This window comes from Apteryx rowi, unplaced genomic scaffold, assembly GCF_003343035.1.
Source record: "Apteryx rowi isolate R43461 unplaced genomic scaffold, aptRow1 scaffold_91, whole genome shotgun sequence".
Taxonomy (NCBI): Eukaryota; Metazoa; Chordata; class Aves; order Apterygiformes; family Apterygidae; genus Apteryx; species Apteryx rowi.
This window is the reverse complement of record NW_020451216.1, coordinates 93630-119693: the sequence shown is the minus strand read 5'-3', so window position 1 is coordinate 119693 and position 26064 is coordinate 93630. Positions and strand designations below refer to the sequence as shown.

The 26064-nt window shown below is 41.3% G+C and overlaps 1 protein-coding gene across 2 annotated transcripts in view; it reads right to left on the bottom strand.

Annotated features, from left to right (window-relative positions):
* Positions 1-26064, bottom strand: part of OXSR1 (oxidative stress responsive 1) — a 38656-nt gene that overhangs the window by 4817 nt on the left and 7775 nt on the right. For both annotated transcript variants that reach the window (XM_026091576.1, XM_026091575.1), the window contains exons 3-12: positions 19533-19642; positions 16460-16561; positions 13769-13902; positions 11645-11693; positions 9251-9316; positions 8871-8993; positions 6214-6249; positions 4423-4578; positions 1909-1982; positions 923-975 (exon numbers count right to left, since the gene is read on the bottom strand). In XM_026091576.1, coding sequence (XP_025947361.1) covers positions 923-975; positions 1909-1982; positions 4423-4578; positions 6214-6249; positions 8871-8993; positions 9251-9316; positions 11645-11693; positions 13769-13902; positions 16460-16561; positions 19533-19556 — 817 coding nt within the window. In that variant the 5' untranslated portion in view covers positions 19557-19642. The remainder of the gene's footprint in view (positions 1-922; positions 976-1908; positions 1983-4422; positions 4579-6213; positions 6250-8870; positions 8994-9250; positions 9317-11644; positions 11694-13768; positions 13903-16459; positions 16562-19532; positions 19643-26064) is intronic.

Here is a 26064-nt window from a genome sequence, read left to right as displayed (position 1 = left end):
TTTTCAGACTTCATTTTTCTAATACTGACCAAAAAAAGCCTGTCTCTACTGAGCTGAAAAAGGTATCAAATAGTCACAGGACTGTGAAATTCCAGACCTGCTTCTTTTCTGCCCTTGTATCTACAAATACCTAGGCTACTCTATACTTTGTATGGGCAGAGTCTTTAGCTTTCTCAAAGACTTCAGGTGCTCATGTTCCCTTCAAAGTCAATGGAGAAGGGAGTCCATTCACTCAACTCAGGGCAGATGACTAAATGCACCCCACTGAAGATGTATGCCTCCTTGATTGTGTAGTGAGGCAGCCTAAAGGACTACCTGTTGCAAGTCAGATATCTAACTTAAGTTCCAAACTTCCATATCTTCTCAGCAATACAAGGGGGACACCATTTGTGTTAGCTACTCTGTGGCAGTTCAGTGACCCTGTGGGGAAACAGACCTTCCRCGTGGAGGGCATCAGCCCAGCAAACCACAATATCTGCATTGAGAGGTTCTTCAGTCATTCACGTTTGAGCTACCCTTGTTTTCAAAACAGGACAAAAGCCACAGAGGGCAAGGAAGGAGACCTCCGCATACCTTCGTTCCTTTTTATGCCAACTAGACTACTGCTTAAAGCACTGCAGTGAGACAGCTTTGAACTGTGTGTCAACCTGAGCTGGAATTCATTAAAGGGCTGTACCTTAATTATAGCCATGGCAGTTTTACAAAAGGGGTCTCTTAATGCTCCAAGCACGAGCTCCAAGTGCTCGTGATCAGCCTGACCATAAGGCAAGCTCTAGAAATCCCAAGGCCTTTAGGAAGCGAGTGAGTGTGCTGTGGACAGACCCTCTTACAGTGTTTCCATACACACATCTGCACAACACCAAACAAAGGGTCCCCGTTCACCAAAACCACCTTCACACTCTGGCATTCCCCACCAGCTCACCTCTCCCTGGGGTAAATTCAAAACGAATATCATTGAGTTCTTTTTTCGAATTCCTGCGGAAAGAAGAAAATTTTATATAGAAGAGGCTGTTCCATTTCACTGATCAGTGTCCCGATGAAAGCGCTGTCATTGAAGAGTCAGTCTGTGAGGAGAAGTGAATTCAATGCACCCTTCCCCCTCAAAGGGCAGAAACCTTTGACCTGGGTTTGTGCCTGGAAGCAGGGTTCTCCGTAACAGTTTGCCTGTCAACCTGACAGTCTGAGCAGGCTGAAGCTCAGTATATATGATGGCCACCTCTCTGGTGTAAGGCCACATCGTTCCACTGCCTCCGCAACTCATAGCTGCCAGATTTATCCTTGGAGCACATCCTTTGGAAGAAGGAAGCACTAACTCACTCTGTAGGTGCACACAGAGGTTACATGACTGTCCAGGAATGACTAGGAGATGATGCTCAGAAGTTCCAGTCCAATGCCTATCAACAACCAAGATGTCTAAGGAGATGAGAGGCAGATTCCTTAAATCAGAAAGGTYAATATGTGTAATGATGGTAGAGAGCACTTAGAATCCTTTCTCTCCATATTCCTCAGGACACAAACCAGAATCCATGTCTTGAGCTAGSTAAAAGCTCTGCACTCTCAGAACTGGCCAAAGTCTATAAAGTTGTGCCTGAACAGGCAGATGATGCAAAAGGCCAGGATCCCTAATCCCTTCYTGTTCACCCCACTGGATTTTAGGAAGACTTAAACAAATATTAAAATCTCTTTCAATTTGCAGTTCTTGCCAAACTGGAGAGGTAGGTCAGATAAAAACTGTTTTTCTGGGTCCCAGTTTTGGAAGACCGGGCAAAATCTGAGCTGGCAAAAAAATATACCACCATCACCCTTTTAATTAAAAGGACAGATGGCAAGATGTGCTACAAAATCTTCAAGTGGCCTTCCCTACAAAGGCTTACTTTCACAGAGCAGGTCAGTCCTTTGTGTCCTTACCTTAACCTTAGTACAAGGCTGATGGGGACCTTCGTATCTTCTTGTACCGGGGCTGCAGCAGGGGCAGGTGGAGCCTGCAACAGGATTAGATTATTTTAAAGCAAGTTAATATTCCCTTTCTCTAGTCTTAAAACTAGAGATAACCTTGATCAACTATAAATATGAAATATCACAGAAGTTTCATACATCACTGGAATTATGATACTACCATGGAAAACAAGACAGTCAAACAGGTGAACTTTATCCTTGAACTGTAATTATTCAGGCAGTTCTCTCTGCACTTGTTTTTAAAGAAGAGAAAAAGTATTTGACTTTGAGAAATGCCAAACCAGCAGGACACCATAAGAGGTGTTAAAGTATAAAGAGACTGCTTGCTTTGTCTCAAAAAATTAAGGTTTGGTGGCACTCACGGCAGTTTCAAGACATCCTGTGTTTTAATCCTTGCTCTAAACATCTGTTTTTGGAAATCTCACACAAATGTGAAGAGCACTGAGGAAAAAAATTAACCAGCAGATTAGCATATACTCTCAATTAATTTTAGTGAAATCAAAGGCTTTTTTTGAGAGCATCTAGTAGCAATTTTTCCCTTCTAAATTACTTCCGATTAATTGGCGTCTGTAGTCACAGCATTTTATATTGTTCACAGCAGGAGATTTCCAGCAAGAAAGATCCAGGAGGTTTCCACCTTTATAGTGTTTGTGATGCTTTCAGGAAAGGGCTAATTGTTAATCAGACTTCACGCACAGAAAGAAGTTTGGTCGCTCTTCCATTGTGCAAGTCATCTGTACTGCACATGCTGATCCAGAGGTTTTAAATCTGCAGTAACTAGGCAGACAGCACGCTAGGCTGATAATTTCAGCCTGAAAATCTTAACCAAGTACTTTTTTCTTTTTTTTTTAATCATCTGGATCACTTGTTTTTTTTCCATGAGAGAAAAATTAACCCCTTTTACTTCATCTGTTGCTCTTCTTGTTCCAATGATTCAGCTCAGGGCTACTGACCACAGTCTTGTTTAAATTAAAGCCAAAAGCATTCCCAGGTCAGTGAAAACAAACAAGGGCCCACAGGGAAGCCCACAGATCTGCAAAACAGTAATCAACCAAGCTGCAAGAACCAGAGGAAGGCTATAAAGAGCACCACACTGACACAGAGGTATGCAGTTCACCTTAGGACAAACCACCAACAAATAAGGTAGTGGGCACCAGTGGCAGGAAGCAAGATACCCTACGAGGGCAAATCAAAACACTTCCATCACTTCCATTGATGCCACACTGCTATGCTGATTTACTGAACTGAGATTCCTGGCCTACTGCTGCTTCAACTGTTGAATAAAATTCAGGGATTAAGTCACTGGCCCTATTTCAAAAGATCTGAAAGGGTTTGATTTAAGCATTAATGTAGCCAAGAATATGTCAGTCCCCAACTTCACTATTTTTGTTTAAGGACTAATGTGCTGTCTATAATGGTTCTGTAAACAGGAACATGAGCTGACTGCAGTGAAGTGATATACATATCTTTCTTTAAAATAAAAGTTATGAAATGCTTCTAGGAAGGAGTAGGCCCAAGAGTTAATTTTCTGACCAGCACTGCCAAGCCTCTTGCCCTTGGCCTGCCAATGGATCACAGTAGCTTGGTCCCGTCCAACAGCAACTGCCCCTCCTCACCAAGTATGAACATTAGTGTCTTTTATAAAGAGGTTCCATCATTCAGGAGTCTGGCAAACTCTGCAGTGCTTTACTGTAGCCAACCGCAAGACATATTCCAAGTATTTTAGTAATGATTCGGTTTGGCCTTTTTTCTCCCTTAACATAGTCAGGAGTTCTTTCCTGAATTTGGTAGGCCTGCCTATTTGATCCATACCCGAACACTTTGGGATGACACAGATAAAAATTAAAGAGGGACTTGTCAAGCTTTTATATTCCCTGTACTTCCCCTCAAAGGTCCATCCTGTCCTCCCCGCCTGAAATGGAAGTGTTTGGAAGTACCACCAGGTTTAGAGCTTCCCAAAGATGGAGTTTGTGATTCTTAACCAACAGAAAGACAGTTTTAATCCAGGCCTCCTGTATCTCTGTTGATGCCTGAAGAACCTGCATCTTCCAGTTTCTTTCTCTAGCTTTTCTCCCCATGCTCTTATCTGGTAGACTCTGATGCCAAGAGGCACGGTCAGAGCCTATTTGTAAATACTTCACCTAAGACAGCAGGAACAAGCAGCTGACACTCAAATGAGACTCCCCTTCTTCTTGCCTTTACCCTTGCCTAAAGTCAGGTAGAGTACACTCCCTGAAAAGCTGAAAAAGTCACTGCACACAGAACGAGAATGAAAGCAGCTGAGTCCACACTGCCCATCATCCTTTGGCAAGCCATCAGGCCTGCTGTCACATCTATGTAATCAGCAGCACTAATACAACTCCAGATGAGCAGCTTTCATGGTTTTAGTTCATCTTAGCATAACAGTCTTGAACAGAAAGGTGAAGTGCAAGATTGAAAGCTGGTAGGAGGAGTTTCTAATCTTACCTGGGCTGCTGCCGGTGCTGCTGTAGRAGCCTGACTAGGTGGAGGGACAGCAGCTTGAGGTTGCGCAGGTACTTGTCCTGCTGCCTGAGGTAGTTGAGTAGGTGTCTGTGCTGGAATATTGAGTGAAGGACCTTGGGGCTCAGCTGATGGGAACAGCTGCAAGCAAAAAGGTATGTTAATGGGAAAAGAAATTTAACAGACTTCAGACTCGAGCATCTGCTTTCCATAAAGTACCTGTTAGCCAAATAAAACACTTAAAACTAACTGCAGTGCCAAAGGCATTCCCGGGCCTCCAAAACACTAAGACTGATCCCAAGTTGGTGTTCAAGAGTTTTCATCTTTCCTCATCCCCAAGGACTCTTACTCCCTGAAACTTTCAGCTTTACTCACCAGCAAGGAAGGACAAGAAACCACCATAGCAGCATGACTATATATCTTGACCAAAAATTACACACTGCAGCTAGCAAAGCTGGATGCACGCAGACCATCCCCTAGCTTGGAAGGGTGCTGTATCCTGTAGTTTCCCATTTCTCAAAATCTGAGTCCTACTGATATTTCCTAGCAGCCACACAACCAAACCACAGCAACTCTGCTTTGATTTGAAGTTCCATTCAGAGAATACAGCATAGCAAAGCATAAAAATATTTGTTGATAATTTATCTGTTTTCAAACAAATATCAGAGTCGGAGCACTATGGATATTTAATTGAAAAGTAATTCAGACAGAATGCAAGTTCTTCAAAACACAAGACAAGACTGCTTAGGACTGGACTTAGTCCCTTGCAAAAAAACCATATACAATTAATTTGGGGTGCGGGGGAAAAGAGCTAAATGAAAGTTAAATCTTATTTCTCTCTTGAGTTTTTCAGAATAAATTGATTTCGTCATGGCAGCCAAAGAACTGTGAGTTTGATGGCACTTGTTCAGTGTGCCTTCCAACTTGCACTAAACGATAGGAAGTGCAACTTGCTTTGGAAGTTGAAAACCTGTAACATTAGTCCTTCAATTTACAACGTGTTAAGGGATGCATCATGATGGGAAAGCTCATCCCAGAGAGATTCTAATTTTCAAGTTTTTCTTTCCATTTGGAGTTTATTTAAAATTACAGAACCAGAACTGACTGTAGGCTTACTTGAGATCTTCTTTTATAATCAATCAACCGTTGGAAACGGATGAAGTTAGAACAAGACAGCCTAACCCAAAACTAATTTCTAGGAGATAGCTCTATTTACCTTTCCACACAGATATGGAAAGGAAAGACAGCACAGTCTCTGTAAGATAAGCAGCTTCTATCACTGAAATAAAAGATATACTAATATTCTTAATGTAAAAAATATAGGACAGTGCCAGGACTGAAGGCAGATTATAAAATGCAATCGAAGCTTTGTTTGCTATCATGTACTACTACAGACTCGCTTCACAGTCTCAAGCTTAGGTTCAAACCAGTGGATCAGACCAAGAATTTTAAAGACTTTTTTTTTTTTTTTTTAAAGGAAATCAGAAGACTGTTGCTTTGTTCAGATTGTTCTTGGGACTGACTGACTATTTTMTAACACAGACTTTTGCTGTGGCAAAAGTTGAAAAGATATTCCCTAAAGTTACTTAGAAAGACCTTTTGGCATGAAATGGTCAATGATTCATTTTCTAGGGAGGTTTTCAAGTAGACTTTAGCTAGGAACTAGCTTCTAGTTCACACAGTATTGTTTTCAAAGTCTAATAAAAACATATCCTTGTGACAATGGCAATGACTAGGAGTCATTATTTTGGAAAGCCATTTGCAGTTGTAACTTACCTCAGAATTCTGCACAGATTCTTTCACTCTGGGAGACTAAAAACAAAGAAAAAAGTTGTCATTGCATGGACAAAAGTGAAACTTATTGACTAGCAAGGACTTGTCAAAACGATACTGAACATATAAAGTCTATGCAACTCTTTTCAAATTGTGTATACCAATTAAGATGTATAAAAAAGTGAAGCCACACGATTCGTTGGCAACCTAATCATAATACCCAGAAACATACTGTCTGTTTCAGGACTTGCAGTTTGCACCTACACGGTAGCACACAATGTATAAGCTGTTATAATTGTTAACTCATAGTGAAATCAAGCACTCTTGAAGACCACTTAGATCAGATCACATTGCTTGGATTTAAGTGCATTGAGATGGTAAAAATCCATTTTAAGCTACCCAAGTCTTACAGAAAACAATAAGCAGCACAAATCTTGCAGAATTTCACCAGAAAACAAATTCTTTTCATATACCTAGGAAACCAGTTTGCAAACCAACTTGCTTAAACCACACTAAAGCTTGAAAATTAGCTGTACATGTGCTGCTTTACAGAAAATACTCCTTGCCTGCTCTCCCTGCCCTTGAACTCTGCATTATGCTATGCCCTCCATTAAAAAGCAGATAATTGACAGTTGTACACAAGTTCAGCAGTGCAACATAAAAGAAGATCAGCGTAATACAGGGGAAAGTTCAGTCAAAACAATATGACCAATCTTTGCTTATCAGCAAAACAAAGATAACATGCATTAGTCATTTCACATGAGCTAGAAGCGATTGCCAGTATCACTGGAAAGGATCATTGAAAAACCCTGCAATTACGAGAGTCTGTAGCTTTGACTTCCAAGAGGTTCAATTACAGCATGGAGATGCACAGGTGTGAAGGCTTGGTCTGTGCTGGGATTAACAAAAAAAAAGTTTCTTCTCTGCATAGTAGTCTAAAAGACAGGTCTAGGACAGCACGAGTTTGACAGAAGAACAAAAACCTCATCATGCAACTAAACTGATGCCAGTTTATGCGCTAACCAATGCCACTAACTTAACCAGTGCAGGTCAGACCAATTTGTAACATGTTACCCAGAGGCCTCCAAAGGAAAAAAAAGTAAGAGGTCTTATTCTCATAAGAGCAAGTTGCAAAAAGCCCTGTGGACAGGAAGGGAAGGAACAGTTCCTTCACAGTGACTAAGTACGGATAGCGTCAGGAAAAAAAAAAAAGTCATGCAGCTGGAAAGGTAAAGCCTGAAATACGTCCCAATGTGTCAAGCCTTCACTTGACAGTTACCAGGCAAGATGAAAAGTGTGGCATTGCTCCCAGAGATAAACAGCTACACTCCACATCTGCAGGCCACAGCTTTAGCGTTGTTCTTTCAGGCACAAAGCTCATATCTAGGAGTACCCGGATGCCTCAAGGAATAATTAGAAAAGCTTGTCTGAAAGATCACAGTGTGCTAGACAGTGTACAGACAAGTACGGAAACACTGGTCCTGCCCCATGGTTAACAACTAACTCGGATACATGGCAAGCAGAGGTAAGCTAGGGAAAAACGTGAACAGACAGAAGGGAAATAAGACAAACATTAAAAGAGGTTTACCTAATTAAGGCACAAATATGATGACTTTGGGTATGTGGTTAAATATACTAGTTCTAATTTACTTTTGCCTGCATTATCAGAGATGATGCAAGCAGCCGGGGAAACATGACAGCACTGCATGCCATTACACAGATTTACTGAGTAACAGAAGATGAATGATTTAGGATTTTTTCAATTGCACATAGAGCAATTGCTCTAATGTGAATTCAAAACTTCAAATGCAGAGAGCAAAAAAGCTGAGTATTACGACTGTTCTATAAGGGATCAAATGCTATAGGTGCAGAGGCATTCCTATCCTTTAGTCTTCAGGCTGAAGAAAATGACTCAACACCAGTGCAGAAGACAGACATCTAGGGTAGAATTTGACTACCTAAACAGAGATATGCAGTTAGGTCTAAGGTGTCCTGGCATCCCACCTGGCCCCTATAAAGGGGCAGGTATCCCAAAGATTTGTGTCACATTTGCGTGGGGTGCCTCTGAAATGGCAATATACATCTACATTTAGGTAACTGAATTGAGACCTACCTGTTCCAACATTCATCCTTTGTTAAAGTGCTACAGCTACAAGAGCGCCTTAACATTTCTACTAGGACTACTAGATTTCAGGGTAGCTGACAGCACAGAACTAGGCCTTATGTGTTTTGGATTTCAGCTGCAAGCATAGGCCCCATCGATTTCAGTTCCATCCTGGAGCTGGCAGTAAGACAAAACCTCTCCTGATACTTCCAGAAGAAAGCATCTCAAACAGTCATCATCATCAAACCCGCTAAAACCAAGAGAACATCCTACTAGCTCAAGTGAATTAGTAGTATTCTGAACTGGGAGCAGGTCATCTGAATTAGTGTTCCCAATCACACGCAGTATCCCTGACTGAGACCAGCAGTGCCCCAGAATAACTACAGAAAAGAGTTCAATAGACTTTCTTCAACCTTCAGTCTGATTTCTCTGGTTCAGCTGCAAACTCTTCAGGGAAGGGATCATCAAAACTTACTGCATATCATACTTAAAACAAGGCCCCCAAGCCTAGAAAACAAAAGAGACAATAGAGCTATCACCAAGCTTGAGAACCAACCCTGAGCTGTGAAATTGCTGCTCTGCCTTCCTCACTTTCTTCATCTAGTTCATCATCGCTCCATTCCCAACCACCATCTTCAGTCTTATGAAGGCGTCCACTGGAACCTGGGACTCTCCGGACCTACTCAACACAAAGACAGAATGGCTACATGAAGTTGACTTTTTCTTTCTTTCTTTCTTTCTTTATTTTTAAGGAAAAGTAGAACAAGAGCATCTTCAGCTTGTGCTCAGTCTGCCAGCATGTTTGAGGATTTTATTAGGATGTTTAGGTCTATATCTAGAAAATGCTGCATTACCATACTGCTCATTAAAAATGTGAACACAAGCACAGAAACTAGTACAACTAACACCTAACAAAGCCCATGAGATTTTCAGTACCTTTTTGGATCTTTCAGTGATTGTTGGTGCTCTCTGCAACATCTTCTCTTGTAAAAATTCTTTATTCTGCAAAAGAAAAAATGCCAAACATTCGCATTGCTGAAAATGCCTTTTGGTTCCTTAAGTGCTTCTGATAATGAAAAACTGTTTCACAAACTATTTTCAATAGAAAGTGTTTTGCATACCTTATTTGTTAAAAAACAAAAAAAGAGAGAGAGAGAGAGAGCTGTAAAAGGAAATGCACTCCTTTCTTCCTTTAGACTAGAGTTTATGATGTTTCATTCCAAATACTTTATAAGTCAGTGATTGCACTTTTCCTCTGTAAAGTGATAAGGAATTAACAAGAAGCTGTATAAAAGTATATCTGATTTACTGCAGAACATTGCTGGACTTAGGATATCACAGTATCTGACATCTTAACGAGGTATTTGGCATTCTTCCTATTTGCAGCTACTGCAACACCTGGATCTAGCTACTTCTTTGGGAAGGGGGGGCAGGATGCAGGAACCCCAACACACAGGCGTAACAAGGCCCAGGAACTGCGGCAGCCAGAGTTACAATGTGGCTCAAGAAACGTACAGCACATGTGATGTTCAGAGAAGAGGTGAACGTGGTGATCACAACAGATTAAATCTTGGGATCCTGCTGTGATGCTTTATTATATTAAATCTGCTCTTTAACAAGCTGCTCTGGCTGACACGTGGCCTCCTGAGCATACCGTTTTCAAACAGCTTGACTGCAGATCCAAACTGGGAGCTGGAGAGGAAGCAGGCTAGTGCTGGCACCCCAGCGTTAGCACTGGGAGCCAGCGGGATAGTCCACACCACGCCAGCGTGGCTGGAAAGTCCCACTGCCAGGCTGTCTCCTGCCTGTGAAGTTCTCCCACATCTGCCCCTCGATGGTTCCCTGAACATAGGGTGGAAAGCCTCAAGACACATGCTACCACGTTCTGATATACGCCTTTCAGCATAAATAAGAGATACTTTTATACAATATACACTGCATTTATATGTAGTTCAATATAAACATATTAAAGTTGGACTCTCCTGTCTTCAAATTACAGCTGTCAGCCTGGCAGCCAGCCGAAGTCTGAAAGTAATTTAACACTTGGTGTTCACTGGCATACATTTTTGCCTGGGGTGCTGGTTTAAGTATTGCCTCATTTACCATAACGTTAATTTTCTATCACCACATATGCTAATGTGTTACTCTGCAGCAGTTTAATGAAAGAGCRAAGGAGATTTTATACACAATGAAGTATAACATGAACTGAAACTAGTATCAGCCAAACGGAGAAAGGTCAGCAATACGTAAGCCATCTCCTTGCCACTTTGAACACCACACATGCATTTGCGTGCACGCAGCGTACAGACGCGGACAGTTTCAGTTGCCTAAAATCCCATTAAGGTCAATGAAAACCTAGTTAATACCCGTCAAGAGCCCAGACGGCAATTAAATTTGGCCTAAAGCAAACTCCTACATTTGGTAAACTGGATCGCATTCTAGACTTCCTTGGCTGCATTTATTAGATCTCTGTCAACTTTAATAGGACACCCAGCTCCTATATAGACGCCTGGATATGGACACTTCCATTTAAGCACCTTACTGTGTGAGCTGAAAACGACTCTCATTAATTGCTAAAGCTACTGTACCATCCCCAGTATCAGGTATCTTTTTGACAATTTAACCTGTGTTCTGCCATAAAACCCATGTATTTTAAGGTCACAAACATGCCACAGATGAAAAAATAAGCAACCACACTTCCTCATTCCCATGCAAATATAAATTTTCCCCTTTACTATTTCTGTTCATCTCTTCCCAAAAAAACCTCACACATTAAACTCCCGGCAGGAAGCACATAAATGCTGTTTGTTGCCAGTCCGCTGCAATCTACCCATCAAGGCTAGAAATGGGAGTTTTCTACTGTTTTGTACCATAGGATCTTCACTTTCCACGAGGCAGTACAGGGTGAAACAGTGTTAAGTAAGCCCCCGCACAGTAGGCCCTATTCATTGCTTTGCCTACAGACTGATTATAGAAGTTTCTAAAATCTAAGTTATATTTATTGCCACAGAGACCTTTATGGTTGGACACGCAGCCAGAATGGCACCATTACAAGAGAAGCGAAAACCCCAAAACCCACTGAGAGACATTTAAATGCTCAAGAATTTCTAGATAATTCCTCTTAATAGCAGTATACACAAGGAGATACAGAATAGACGTCTCATTTTCTGCCCCTTCACAATGACCCATTCAATGCACCCAGCTATGTTGGCCTTAAATGAAACGGCCATCCTACGCTCATGCCAATAAAATTTTCACCATACTTATCATACTTCAGACAAGTCCTCCCCACCGCCTCGGCACGGATCAATTTAGGAAGCGTTTTCTTACCTTTGCTTTTGTGAAAAATTTGTGTCTTAAGAGTTCTGCTGCTGTTGGTCTGTCAATAAAAACAGATGTAGAGAAAGCAGTTATAAACCCTGCCTTTCAATGCAACAGTCTTCCAGGTTGCTGCAGCTTGCAAATAACGTGACCAATCTCATACGGGCATCAGCTTCTTGCACACTTCCCCTAAAACCAGCCAGTGTATTCCAAGTAATYTTCTACCACCAGTCTCTTAAATGACAGTGCAGTCCAATCAAAGCCTATTCTGTCGAAAAGGCAGTGAATAATTTGGGGGTAGGAGGGGAGGAGGGGTTGTTCTCATTTTGATGTTGAACTCAAATCTTTTAGAGCCTGCGTGAGGATCACAGAAGCAGTCTGCTGAGAACTCAAGCGAAGGATCATCAACTACAGTAACAGCACAGTACTAGCAGCATGCAACTGAAAGCTAGTTTGGAGATACTTCATTACACATGTGTAATTCGCTCTATTAAATGTAAGTGCAATGATCAACCTTTGCCTAGTATAAAAGGAATGAGTCTAAATTATTTTCTCCTTTAAGTTAGACTTATTAAATACTGAAAAGTAAAGCCATCCCTTGGTCAGTTTAAGAGGAGCTTTCTAAAGTCTTGGGCCTATATGAAGAAGCTCATAGCATCTCCCCCACTGTAAACTGTGCTTAAATAGTAACAGAAGGTGATTAGTGACTTGCAAAGGTTATTTATCGCAGGATTTATTTCAACTCAGACCATGCTAACAAAGTCATCCCTCCTACAGCACAGCAATGAAGAAAAATAATTGCACTAACTTCTCATTCTCTTTGGCAACCCATACACCCACATAAGTATACCTCATTCTGCAAGCTGCTTTTTAAGGGCAGACCTCTTGCTCTCAGAGTCAGGGTGATTGCAGTGAATGTTACTGGTGCTCGAAAAGAGAGAAGGGGCATGCAGCGACTGAATATGTTATGTTTAATTCTCATCAGCGCACATTCTAACCTGCAGGGATAGGATATGCTTTAAAAAATGAGAGAGAAAGTATCAAGCTGGGAAAAAAAACCCTTGCTATCAGCATTTATCAATCACTTAACTGGATTCATTAAGTATTTCAAATGCAAAGCTTGTTAGAAGAGACAGATCCCATCTCACTGTGCGTGAGAAGCCTTTGTTCCAAGATCTGTCACAAGAGGGAACTGAAAAAACATCTTCATTATTAGTATTTTATGAAGGGACTTTTCTCTTTCCAGAATTAGCTTGCTTAGCAAGGAAAAAAAGAAAATTAAGATAAAACTGATCTGTAGAAATGCTCGTTTCTTTAGCTTTGCATTTTAAGGAGCACTATTTTTAATGCAGGATGAACGCTTCTTTCAAGCCGCTTTGTTGAGGACTGGCAAGCACGATGCCTCTCCACTACAGAAGCGTGTCTGAGCTCCCCTACGCGACACGCTGCGGTTTTAAACGGTGCCATAGACAGCTAGACCCTCATGCAGCTTCAAATGATGCCATACATAATGATACAGTGCTATACCGGGAACCACAACATATGCACCACCCCCTTAGTGATATTTCTAACACTGAGTAATCGAGCTACTGTTACAAGAAAGACTGAAGGCAGAATCAGGTCACTTAAGCAATTGGTATCGATGAAAACATGTTGAGTAAAATTTCATAAATTTCTGAAAAAAACAGATATTACTTATAATTAAGTCAAAACTACACTGAAAGCCTTCTTTGCACTGGCAAATTTGAAAAAGTTTGTTCAAGAATGTCCACAAGTAAATACATATTGCCCAACAGGCAATTTCTGATTTACAAAGACAGAGCTGTTTCGACTAGAAACAAAACACGACCACTGCAATCACCTGCTGGAGGTGGCAAGAGAGAAAAGGGTACTACTCGAGTAGCAGACTGGGATGCATTTTCATTAACCCGAAAGGAAGACGTGTGTCCTAGCTAGTCACAGTGCCAGACATTTATCCTTAAAATAAGGACAGCGAAGAGACTTTGCTGTCACGCAGCAGGACTGCTGTGTTCCCTGTGACTGAAAGGCTGAGTCAGAGCACACCAGCTTTACAAACAGAATATGAGTTGGGTTTTTTTTAAGTTTATTTTGATGTTGGCAGTCAACTCTTACCTTTTCTCAGGGTCTTTCTGTAGGCACGATGAGATCATCTTCCTAAATGATTTCCCATACTTCTTCAGCATCTCCTTATCTTGCACACCGGTCTCCAAAGATGGAGGATCATTTTGTAGTGTCAGCATTAAAACCTAAAAGAATTACATCTATTGGCAATGAGATTTTCCTCAGCCTTCGTTAGAGGCAGATCTTGAGAATACAATATTTTAAACAAGCATTTTCACCCAGCAGGCGAATCAATAAGGACTGTTTCATTACAGTGGCTCTCCGAGGGTAGCCTGAACATAGACTGAAGCTTTTCTTACAGTTTGGGCTGCCACCTCCCATTCGACAGACAGTGAGAGCTCACCTCACTACCTTTCCCTCAATGCAATTACAGGGTCTTCGCTACCCATGCTCACTAAACTTGTGGCAACAATTATTTTCAAGGCCTTTACGCCTCCGCAATCTGACTGTCGGGCGATAGGCTCAAGACTCGCACAACAGGACCTAGGGAGAGTCACCTCCTCCTCCTTTTCTCAGGAAGCCAGGCTAACCTCTACCCAAAGGACCAAGCTGCTGCTATCTATCACAGCTCCCAGCCCACAGCCTGCCACCAAACGCAAGGTTGGGATGCGCTTTCAGGTCAGTTGGGTGCGATGAAAGGTGTAAGCACAGCGAAATGCAAAATTTCTTAGCTAGAAATTAAAATTAGCGTAAAAGCAGAAGGACTACATGAAAAGATGCAGGGATTCTCTTTCATGTAGCACTGCAACAGCAGGTGAAGTCCTTTCTAACACAAGCACCCATCAAGCCAAGCTGATTATTTCCTTTGCATCACTCAGATATTCTGAAGGAGAGGGAGAAAATTACTCATTTCCATTTTCACTTGTCACCTACTTACAGATGAAAACCTATTTTTAGAAAAGGAAGCAGCACAGAGCACATTTAAATAGCTTTCAACAGCTATATTGCTTAGGGCAGCAACAGTCCATCAATCTAGCTGAAATTAAAGAGTCTACAATAGAATTCCCTGCTTCCCCCCCTCACCCCCCCTTGGAGGGTCACTTAATGGATGGGACATATTGCTGCCTAACAAAATTAATCTGCAGTGAAATACAATTACATTCGATAGAAGACAAAAGCCCTCTTGCAGGTTGCACTACTGCAACTCACATCCAATACAAGTGGAGATTAGTAATTCTCTCCACCACATGACAATACATGGCACTAAGTAGGTGATCTTCATATTCAAAGTTGCAACTCATGCATTCAAAATACAATAATCAAAGAACAGCAAGCAGAAGCTACTGGAAAACATTACTAAGAATCAGAGCACAGAAGGAAGTACCAATGAAAACAGTGGCACCTAAATCAAAGTATTTCCCTGAACTCCTAACTGGCTTGCCACAGTCACAGATATGGTTGTATCTTTAACTGCATTTCTAAACTACTTAGCTATTCAAAAATCTCTGCACAGAGCTGAAGCAAGTCTTAAAATTAATACTGTTCCTACAAGAGTTAAACTAGTGCAAAGTCTTGGCATTTAAAGCCATATACAGATGTTCCTGTTCTAATTTCTTAGGAGCTACTGAACCCCCCAAATCCAGTGTAATTTGAGAGATGGGCAGGGATGCATCCAGGTCCTAGAGAGGTGATGCCCACCTTGCATAGCACTTTAGCAGTTCAAGCACTCAATAGGAAAACTTGCTCCAGAGAAGCCCAAAATTGAGGGAGTTAGCACCCATAAGCCTCATAGCCCAGGTAAGTAGTCTAACCACAAGGCTATGGGTTTTCTGAAGGGCTTTCCACTCCCTCCTGTTCAATCTGACAGAGTATGCATCCAGGAGTAGAAGCAAAATGGCCTTCAAGAGGGTGGAAAATACAGAAGGGCTCAAAATTTTACGAGCAAAGCAGGATCCCATCAGATCTCATAAGGGGCTAAGAAAGATCTCAAAGCTCACTTGAAGGCAGGATGCTGCAGACCCCAGTTGATGAGGTGGACTCAACTAAGATACAGACTCCCTGAAAGAAGAGTATATGTTGGAAGAGGCTCCTGGTTCAAGAATCAGGGAAAATTAGCTAAATCACCATGAGGCAATCCAGATTTCAAGATACTTAAAAAGGTTTTTGAAGCATCAGTGTTTAAACAACAACAAAAAAAAGTTTCCTCCACCTTAGCTTCAATAAAATACTAATGTTGCTGTTCCCGTGGCATTTTCATACTGATGTGGTACTTCCCAGAAAAGCCCTACCCAGGTTCAGTAATTAACAGTACTAGTGTTAAAGAAAACCTTTTGGGATAACTGGTAACAGGATTTCTGAAGATTATCAATGCAGGAGAAGGAATGGCTCCCTGTCCCAGTTCACTAGATGCCAGATAAGATGTTCTGAATCATTAGGTGTAGCCCTAGAAAGATCTGCTGCCTTCAGAGGCTTCAGAACTGAGGCACGCAGCACCATACTCATGAATGGTGACCCTGGCAAGTCTCAGGATCTAAATAAGAACTACGTGCTGTTTAAGGAAACATTAAGTGGTGTCTTTTTTTTCTTTCTTTTTCTTTTTAAGGTGACTTCACACAAATTGAACATCCACAAGTGTAAGTTGAGAAGTACAAGTACTGTTCAACAAGAGAATGGCCAAATTCTCCAAAATGTGCACAGATGCACTGATGGTATCTCAAGCACAAGTATCTGAAGACCACTCACCTTCATTGGCGGGTATTTATGGTAAGGAGCTGCCCCYGTAGCCAGTTCGATAGCGGTGATTCCAAAGCTCCAGATGTCTGCCTTGAAATCATATCCTCTGACCTGAAAAACAGTAAAGGATGTTAGCGTGTGTGTCTTTTGCTCTCCTGCACTACAATCCTTTTCTTTAGCCTTTGTTTATTACACATCCTTTTGTCCTTTCCCCTCATTTYTCAAGAGGGATTTGGAAAGACCAGCACCCTAATGTTAAGCGCAGATGGGAAAGAACACTTGTCCCCCCATCCCAGTTCCTTATATCTTCAAGCAGAAAGTGTATTAGAAGTCACAGTCTGATGAAAATCATGGTCTTGGACTGTGCGGCTAGGATTGCCGTATCATGAGCCGCTCAAAGCGTAGAACGTAAAAGGGCATTGGGTTCAACCAGGCTCCAACTTCTACACCAACACAGAGAGTCATTAAACAGCATACTGAAACTCTCGCAGTTAATAGATGGACTGTTATCCCCTTGGGATATATGCCTCACTATGCTTTTAGTCAACCACTTAACTAATCCAACTGCAAACAAGCTCAATCCTGAATCTGCAGGACTGGGAAGTACACGCCAGCTCTGTAAAAAGCCCCTCATTCCTGCCTGTAGAGTAATATTTCCCTCCACTGTATTTTTGCACTCATTAATTGTAGTTTCTCCAGTTGAGATTAAACACAGACTTGTTCAGGGAAATTTATAGTATTTACTTCCCCTCATGCACAGGAAAAAATATTTCACATGCCAAGGCAGTTACTTCCTCATTATCATTAGGTAATATTTTGGCACTTGCTTTCTTGACTGCAGGAGAGAGACATTGTGTACTAACTTCAAGGAGAGCTACAAAAAAAATCAAAGAGCTTTGGCTGCACAGAACTGTTTGTATTGCTTCTTGCTAGACTATGGAAAAATTAATACTGAATCAGAGCAAAGCTAATAGGGTTACTGTGTTCAGCTAAATTAACAAGCTTTAAAAAGATGTCTACTGCGACGAAGCCAAAAACGTTGCCCAAGCTACCTTTAAGAGGGTCTTGAATTTTGAGAAGCAAAACCAACCCCCTCCTTCCACAGCTTTTCATATGATTGCACATAATGATACTATAACTGAATTAAAATTTATTATAGCAAGAGTCCTGTATCTTCCACTAATTTCCCAAATTTTGTAGGCATCACTTTCACAGGCCTTAAACATTTGGAAGGGTTCCTGAAGTGCTGCAGTTTATGGATGCCATAATTACAAATGGATTTCAAATAATTTTAACTAAGCACAGATACCTTATAGAATTTATAAAAACACAGTACAGGAGGAAACATGCTATAGATTTTTATAAATTCAAGTTTCCTCACACTGTATTTTTTAGTTTTTGAGAATAACTTTGGCACAGTTCTTAGCTTTATCTTTCAGATAATCTGGCAGTAGATTTATACACTGTGCAATTCTCCAGCAGGATTTTAACTGTTTAGTATTTATTAAACCATATAATCCTGCCTGCAAATGAAAGTTTGCAAGTTCAGAAGTTTCTGTAGCAGTTGTTCTTTCTGACATTTATCCAGGACATATTAGTCACTAATCCACAGTTAAATTATAAGAACAACATTTATTTTTCCTCATCAACTATTTTTTCCATAAATCAGTCAAAACAAGCATATTTTTTCAAAAACAGAATAGCAGAGTACCATGTATTTAAGGAACTTAACTATGCTGAGGTAAAACAGCCAAAATTGAGACAATAATATCTACATAAAGAAGGCTAACCTACAGCAACCCCTTTTTTTTTTCCCTCCCACATGAGATATAACAGCTCAGAGTGACACCTGCTGGAAGGGAGCAAGATGATATAAGCAGACATTGAAAGATTTCTTAGGAGCATCCAAAATACCTACTTACCATCTAATACTTGCAACAAGTTAGATGTTCACAGCCTTCAAAAAACTGAATTCCCTAGAAAAACTGTCTCCTTAGGAAACACTAAGTGTTTCCCATCAGAAACAACCCCTTCTTCACTAAGGGGTGAGGGCCTTACTCAGATTTCTCCCAAACCTCAAAATATTTTGTGGCGAATAGTAAGAAAAAAAGTAACAAGCCAGGTTTGCTGTAATAAAACAATGCTGTTCCAAAATATTTTTGTTTCAAACATTTGGGGAAGAAAAAAGGAAGGACATTCAGAGTTAGCAGTGTTTCTGCTTGGTGCATATGCCAAAAAGCAAACCCTGAGTCCAGCTCGCTCTTAAACCGTTTTCAAAGTCTTGAAGGATAATTTTTAGAGTGAGCTGAACATCAATGCAACGGTAGCTAGCTGCAAAATGCCTTGTGGGGACTGCAACAGAATTTTGCCGGTGGATCGTGCTCAGAAATGGGCAACAGCACTTTATGTTAAACAAAGTTTGCAGGTGGCCTTCATCAGCAGTCACGCAGACAAAGCTTGCTGCTACAGTTTAGTCTAGAAGTGGAGGACAAAAAGCGACAGACCTCCACCCAACAGGAAGAAGTATGACATCTTTTAGCAAGCCAAAAGAGCAGAGGAGGGAGCGGGGGAAGGCAAGCATTCCTCAATATTTACAAACTGGATATTCACAAGCCAAGAGAAACTAAACTGCTGAATAAACTCCCCAACTGCACACTGTTTCACTGTAATAACTCCCCACTCAGATATGCTGCAATTAACTCCCTTGAATTCCCATATTTGCAAGTGCCGAAGAAGATGTTACCTTGCTGTGTATGTGCAAATTTACCATGTATGTGAACTACTTAAATCCCACCTCACGTTTAGGCATGAGGGAAGGGGCAGGTTACTCTTCTTTATACCAGGGCTGAGCTGTCTCATACTCACCTGCAGTAGGACCCTGCAGAGAAGCAATAGGGTAGGAAGCCACTGAACACCAAATACCCCATGCCTGGCTGTAAAAAGCAAACCTAAGACAATCCTGTGGTTTTAAAGCCTTACATGATGCAAAATAGTCATATTAGATTCAAGAAAACATGGTCATTGCCGCCAACAGGAAAGTCTGCCTGCAGATCAGCTGCGAGGATGCTAGGGAAGAGCTCACCTGCTCCATAACTTCTGGTGCCATCCAGCAAGGTGTGCCCACAAAAGTTTTTCTGACTTTATTTCTCGTAATATCACCACCAGTGGCCAAAAAGGCGCTAACACCGAAGTCTGAAAATGGAACAAAACAGATTTTAGTAAGAACACGTCCTGAGCAAATTGACAGGCTGCTCCCCCCACCATACAGGGGCCAAATATTCCCAGCCATCTGTTAAGTACTAAACCATAAAGTTACACATGAGGAGTTTTCTAACGAACTAAGAATGATCAACAGTTAGCTAAGAACACTACTAAATGAATACACTGTGGTCCACCATTCAGTTACTTCAGAGAGCAGAGTTTTCAGCCCTGGCCTGTAGAGAGGAAAATTCCATTTCCATTACGGCTCACTGCTCACATCAAAGTTTATCCTCACTCTCCAGCAGACCTGCCACTGTGCAAACCTGCCTTTAACAGATATTTATTTTTAGATATACCTACATAAATATATATATATAGAGATAAAATATATGTGTATGCATGTGTAAGATAGATATAGATATATAGATATATATATATGAAATAACTGAACTTCAACTAGTACCTTCTTGTCTCTTGTGCCTGCAACAGCCACRATTAATATTTATAGCAATGCAAAGTTTTCTGAACAAAGAAGTCGTGCACGCAAAAAGTTATTAGAGATCCTAACATTTAACTGACATAACTGCATCCTGACAACGGGAGGTATCGGACCATTACTGTATTGTATTGCTGTATTACCAGAATACGCTTTGCTTGGCAATCCTTCCATGCCCGAGAAGCTCAATGCTTTGAGCTTGGACACCAGAAGCTATTCCCCATAATGCAGCAGCAAGGTGACCGAATTGAGCAGCACCTCCTGACAACTTGCACACACCAAAGGACACTCGAGGCTGCCCCATGCATACCCTGTTAACGTTATTAAAGTCATTCTTTTAAACGAGGACTATACTTTCCAAGACGATGTGAATGTTTTGGGCAACTGCGGACGACATGGAAAAGAGGATCTGTAAGCAGCAGTAGTGCTGTGCTGGGAAGGCAACGGGATACAAAACGTTTGTTCGGAGAAGAGCATTACAAAAGAAGATTTGGCAACCGAGCCGTTATGATTCAAGAGGGGATGACAGAGACTTTCCTTGGGAAAAAAAGAATCAGGTGACAGGGAAACTGTAAACATAAACTGCAAAAGTATTTCCTCCCAACTTGCTCTAAAGTACACCCCCTTTGTATTGCGAAATTATAGATCTATAACTGGTCATTCTGTATAACTCAAAATTATTCCTACTGATTTTTTTCTTTAATTACATACAAACAATAGGTCTAAATCTACACAGTTTTTAATGTGACTTTTGAGATTGAGAATAGGCTTGGAGGATAAGTCCCTTCAATTCAGGGGTTATTTCACATAATGCATTAGGCATTGCACCTGGTTTGAAAACTGTTAAAACATAGCTGCCTGACACAGTTAATTGCTACTGCAAGACTTATTCAGAAGAGCAATGAAGTTGCTCGATGGCTTAAGGACGTCATCCTCACTGGGGAATTAACTGCTACAAAAGGATGCTTTTTTCAGATTCGCAAGCAACAGCATCCCCTCGAGAACAGCCTCCAGCTCCCCTCTGCATCCCCTCAGCAGCGTGAAGGGTCCTTTTTCACCAGGCCCTCAATATTTGAGAAACACCAGTGAAATTATCACTCAGAATAACAAACTATGGTTTCCAGCTTACTCTGCTTAGAGACATTCCAGGACAGGAACTTAGTACTCACTAAAACACTAGACATTTATAATCAAAAAATCACAGTAAAGGAAAGAAGGTTTCATAGTAAGTCATGAGGCTAAAACAAGCACCAGCAAATGCCTCTTGTTATGGTTCAGTTTATTCCAGATGTGTTACGCTATCCTCTTTCTTGGAGGCATCTCATACTGCTGCTGACCTTGCAATTTTAATATTGGCTAGATGGATCACTATATTCCTGTCAATGCAATCTCTGTTTTCCTGAAAACTCACTAGATCTGCTTTTTGCAACAACAGTTTTGCTTTGTGATCTTCCATGTACACATCCATCATCCCCTCTTCCCTCCCAAAGCTGAAAGAGACTCCAAAAAAAAAAAAAAAAAAGCTCAAAGGTATTTGCACTTTACTGCTTATTATGGGTAGTCTTGCAAGACCTATTCTTCTAAACACAAGAGCAACTAAAAAGTTTTTATCAGTATTATCTTTATTTTAAATAAACTTTTCCAAGTGCCACCAGCATACTATTGTGATGTGCTGTATTTAAAATCGTGTGTATCATCTTACCTCGAGTTTCCATGCAGTCATTCTGAGGGTAAAGGAAATACCATTCAAAGCAAAAGCATCCCAGCAATAAAAACACAAGCCCTTTACGCAGCGCACACCATGTTCACCGCATCTCACCTCCGACAGGAGGCGAGTTTATAAATTCCACTTTGGATTTGTGCCCCTACATCTAGCATTTGAGGTTGGGAGAAAGCCTAAATGGAATTAGATTGTATTCCATTACATGGTTGATTTATTCAATGTTTTCCCAATCAATCGCACTCATTTCCAATTGGGTAAAACAGGCCAGTTCATCCAGCCTGTGCTATTCCACTTTTAGGCATGATTTTGAGACGTCTTCTCAAATGTCATCTTACCAATTTTAGCCAAGTCCCAACTGTCAAGATAAGAACGTACTTGTTCTCAGGAAATACCTGTAAAGTGGTAAATTAAAATCCTAAACTTGAGTGAGGGTGTAAACCTTGCTTCCAAGAGGCAGAGAGGATCTGTGCCTCTTTCTGTCTGCCCAAGCCCCCAAATACCAATTTCTGACRGGATTCCTGTGACTGCCCCTGCTAAATTATACTCAGAAAGGCTAAAACAAAGCCCGAGTATTGCATACGGTTTTTAACTCTCGGGAATGGGGGAAAGCCATGAAATTAGAGAGGTATGACAGGGACAAGGAATAAGGTTTACAACTCCGTGGTTTTGTCTCTTCTGTTTTAACAGGGCAAGTCTAAGCAATCTACTTTGATTTTAACTTCTGTTGCACTTGCACTGAAAGAGAGGTGCAAAAGCTTAAAGGTATTTACACTTGTCCTCTTATCTGACAGCTTGTATTTTATACTGGCTCACTACAGTGATAACTGGGAGGCTGACTGGCAGTGATAACCGCATCACCAGGGACCGGGAGGAATCAGAAATGTTTGCATCTAGCTTGCAATACCAGCTATCACCACTGCTGGGAATCCAGCTACTGCCAGATATTCAAAAGGAGCCCAAAGGTCCCAGACTTCTGGCATAGGCTGCTAGCAAATAATTTCCCATCTCCAGGGTCCTCTGTGTGCAAGCAGCAGGATTTTTTCTTTTTTTTTTTTCCAAGCTGTTTTTGGTTCATATCTCTGAAAGTAGTCCAGTAGATGAATCTTTTCTATATTGCTTCAAAAAATTGATTTAAAAAAATATTTACACCGCAACAAAAACCAATCTGGAATAGGGAGTAACTGAGAGTTCTGCTGCTACAGGCTTTGCAGAAAATATGGCAAATTTTACCTATTTCAGCAGAAATATCATGTGTTGCAAAGCATACACCCTGCAAAACAGCGGTAATGAAGTTGCAGGCTAACGTCTGAAAAGACGCAGTATTAGACAACAACTCCCGCTAATGAAGTTATCTAAGTTGTCAGACATCAAAGCTATTCTGGCCACTCAAATAAAAGCTAAAAGGAATATCCCCTCCTACTGTTCAGTGTTGCAGAGACAGAGACCTGGTTTAAACTCACCAACTCAGAAATGTTGTGGCAGGACTGAATCACAACAGGCATCATTGCTGCCATAAAAATGAGTCAAAGAACGCTACGGTGTTGTAAATCTGTTTTACTCAAATCTAGAAATCAGCTATTAAAAAAAGTCATCTCTCTTTAGCCAACACAAATTGTAGTGCTACCTTAATTGGAAGAAGCCTAGGTACCTGCTCCTGTTGGGAGCTACCCTAGGGAAAAGACACCCTGTGCGCATTAGGAGCCAGGACCAAAGCTTACTAATGTAAGAAAGTCTCCTACGGAGTTTGGTGCACTTTGGATCAGATCCTAAAGCAGCAATTCCCAACTTCCGTGGGGGCAGATTAAACCCTTTTTGACTGCAAACAACCCAGAACTGTTTTAACTGGGGCAGCCAAGATAATACCCCTCCTTAAGAGAAGGAAAAAAAAAAAAAAAAGGAAAGGGAGGAAAAAGAAAAGAATCAGAAAATATTTCAGAAGACAACTCTAAGCATCTCTTTCRCTGGTCACCATCACAAAAAGCTGCAGTCGTACTTAGTGTTTTTCTGCAAACCTTATGGCTTTTAGAGCACTGAAGATTCATCAAGCCCGACAAGAAGAAGAAAAAGGCAGTGGTAAAATAGCAGTTTTCTGTGGATAACACAGCAGGGTGGTAAAGCACCAGAGAAAAGGAAGATTAAGGAAGAACAAGAATGAAGAAAAAAAATCCCCCTTTAAAGACTAGATGGTTATATTGTAGTATTTGATCTATAAATACACATTTGTTCTCCCCAGACTCTCACTTGGTAAGGTAGGTATCTACAGTCATATATATTTATAAGCAACCAGCATGTAAAAAGCGACTGATGCTTTCATTTTTGTATGTATCACCAAAACTTCAGCCTTTCTGCAGCGATGTCAAGGCACATAAAAGATTAAGAAAAGCCCTATGCTAAGGAAATACAAAGGCTGCTTTTGAAACTCGGCCTCAACAGCGTGTTAATGAAGATACCTTAATATTGCAGAAAGTAATTGACGTATGATAAAACACAAGCCAGCCCGGTGCAAACACTGCCCTCGGAGAAGTTTGCAAGTTGTTTCTGTATCTGAACAAGGCAGCATCTCCAACCTTACCAGCGCCACCAAAAACAAGGCACTTCACATTGCGCTATTTTAGGGGCTCGCAACTGCTGCTGCAAAAGATGCAAAAATCCCATCAAGCACCGGGAAAAAACACCTTTTTTCTGCACTTCAAAAGGGAAAGGAGGTGGAGGGGTGTCAGTGATGCAGCACCGACTGCCACCGCTCGCATCAGCCCTACTGAGCGGTTCTCGCTCCCCTTGCTCGGCTCGCGCCTTGCTGCCCACCGGGCCCCTGGTTCAAGCGATTTTATCTCCCAAAGTTGTGGTTTCCTGACACAAAGTGGGGGGAACGACACCGACTGCATCATAGCTTATGTAGGGCGCTATTTTAGGACAGCGAATTAAGAGCAGTCAGGAACACGGCGAACTGGTGACAAGTTGGCACGGATTTGCGGAAAGTTGCACAAATTCAGTTATGCAAGTGTTTGGGTTTTTTTTTTTTTGGCCTGGCCTTAACCATCCCCATTTTATAAATAGATAAAGTGAGAGGGGTTAGGCAATTTGCCCGGTATCAATTAGCAAGTCCCGAGCAACTTTGCAAAGTCTCACAATCTACTTTAACCACCAGGCAACGCAGCCTGAACGGGAAATTGCAGCAACGCCAAATTCCAGAGAGAAGCGGCCGCTCCAAGCAGATGCTAACCCCGTCTTGTTTAAAAACCTGTAGGGAGAATAACACAATACCTTAAACAGCAAAATCCCACCTATTTGAGGGACGCAGGCCTTCACGGTGCGAGCACGCCAGCCTTCAGTAGACCCTTGTTTCTTTACATACGATCATGAAGGACTGTGTGGCTGTATTATCTAATGTTCCAACGAATAAAATTGGGGGGAAAAAATAAAAAAGAAAGGATTCGCGCTGCGCCCAGAGCTTCAACAGGATGCTAATCTCATGGCTTAGACGGAGCAGGGTTTGTACCCGGCAGGTTTCTCACACCCTCTGCAGCCCCCCTGTTAATAAATTAAGAATATTGAGCCTAGATTACTCTAGGAAGAAATCTCCTCCTTTACATAGCTGTATCAGTGCCGATGCAGTTTATGTTGACAAAAGGGTGTTTATCAGTGCAGCTTTTAGACTCCAGGGAGCCACTAAAATGCCAAAGCAAAGAGGTTTTATGTTCTGATATATTTTTATTTATTTATTACAATAATTGCTATGGAGAGGTTGGAACAAAAGAACCCAGCTATCTCGATTCGCATTGCGGCCACCGTCATCAGGGCCCAGAACAATGGTATCTAGGAAAGAAAGTCTTGCTCTCTTAAGAGGATATATTAATTTAGCGCGGGGTGGGGGGAACCACTCCAAACTGAAAAGGCGATACTCTCTAAATCATGGGAGGCTCCAAAAAAACTGCTGCCAAGGCACACACACACAAAAAAAACAAAAAAACAAAAAAAACAAAAAAACCCCCACTGATTTTAAACATATGAAAACAGCTCCAGTTTAGATCTTACCGGTCAGCTGTACCTGTTAAAGGCAATTATATACCTTGGTTCAGTGGATATGCATTTTGAAAGCGAAAGAAGCTACACAGTTAAAAATAGACACAGCCAAGAGTAAAAATACCAAGTCCTAGGACTTGGGGAGGAGTTTTAAGCGGCACATTTGTGGAG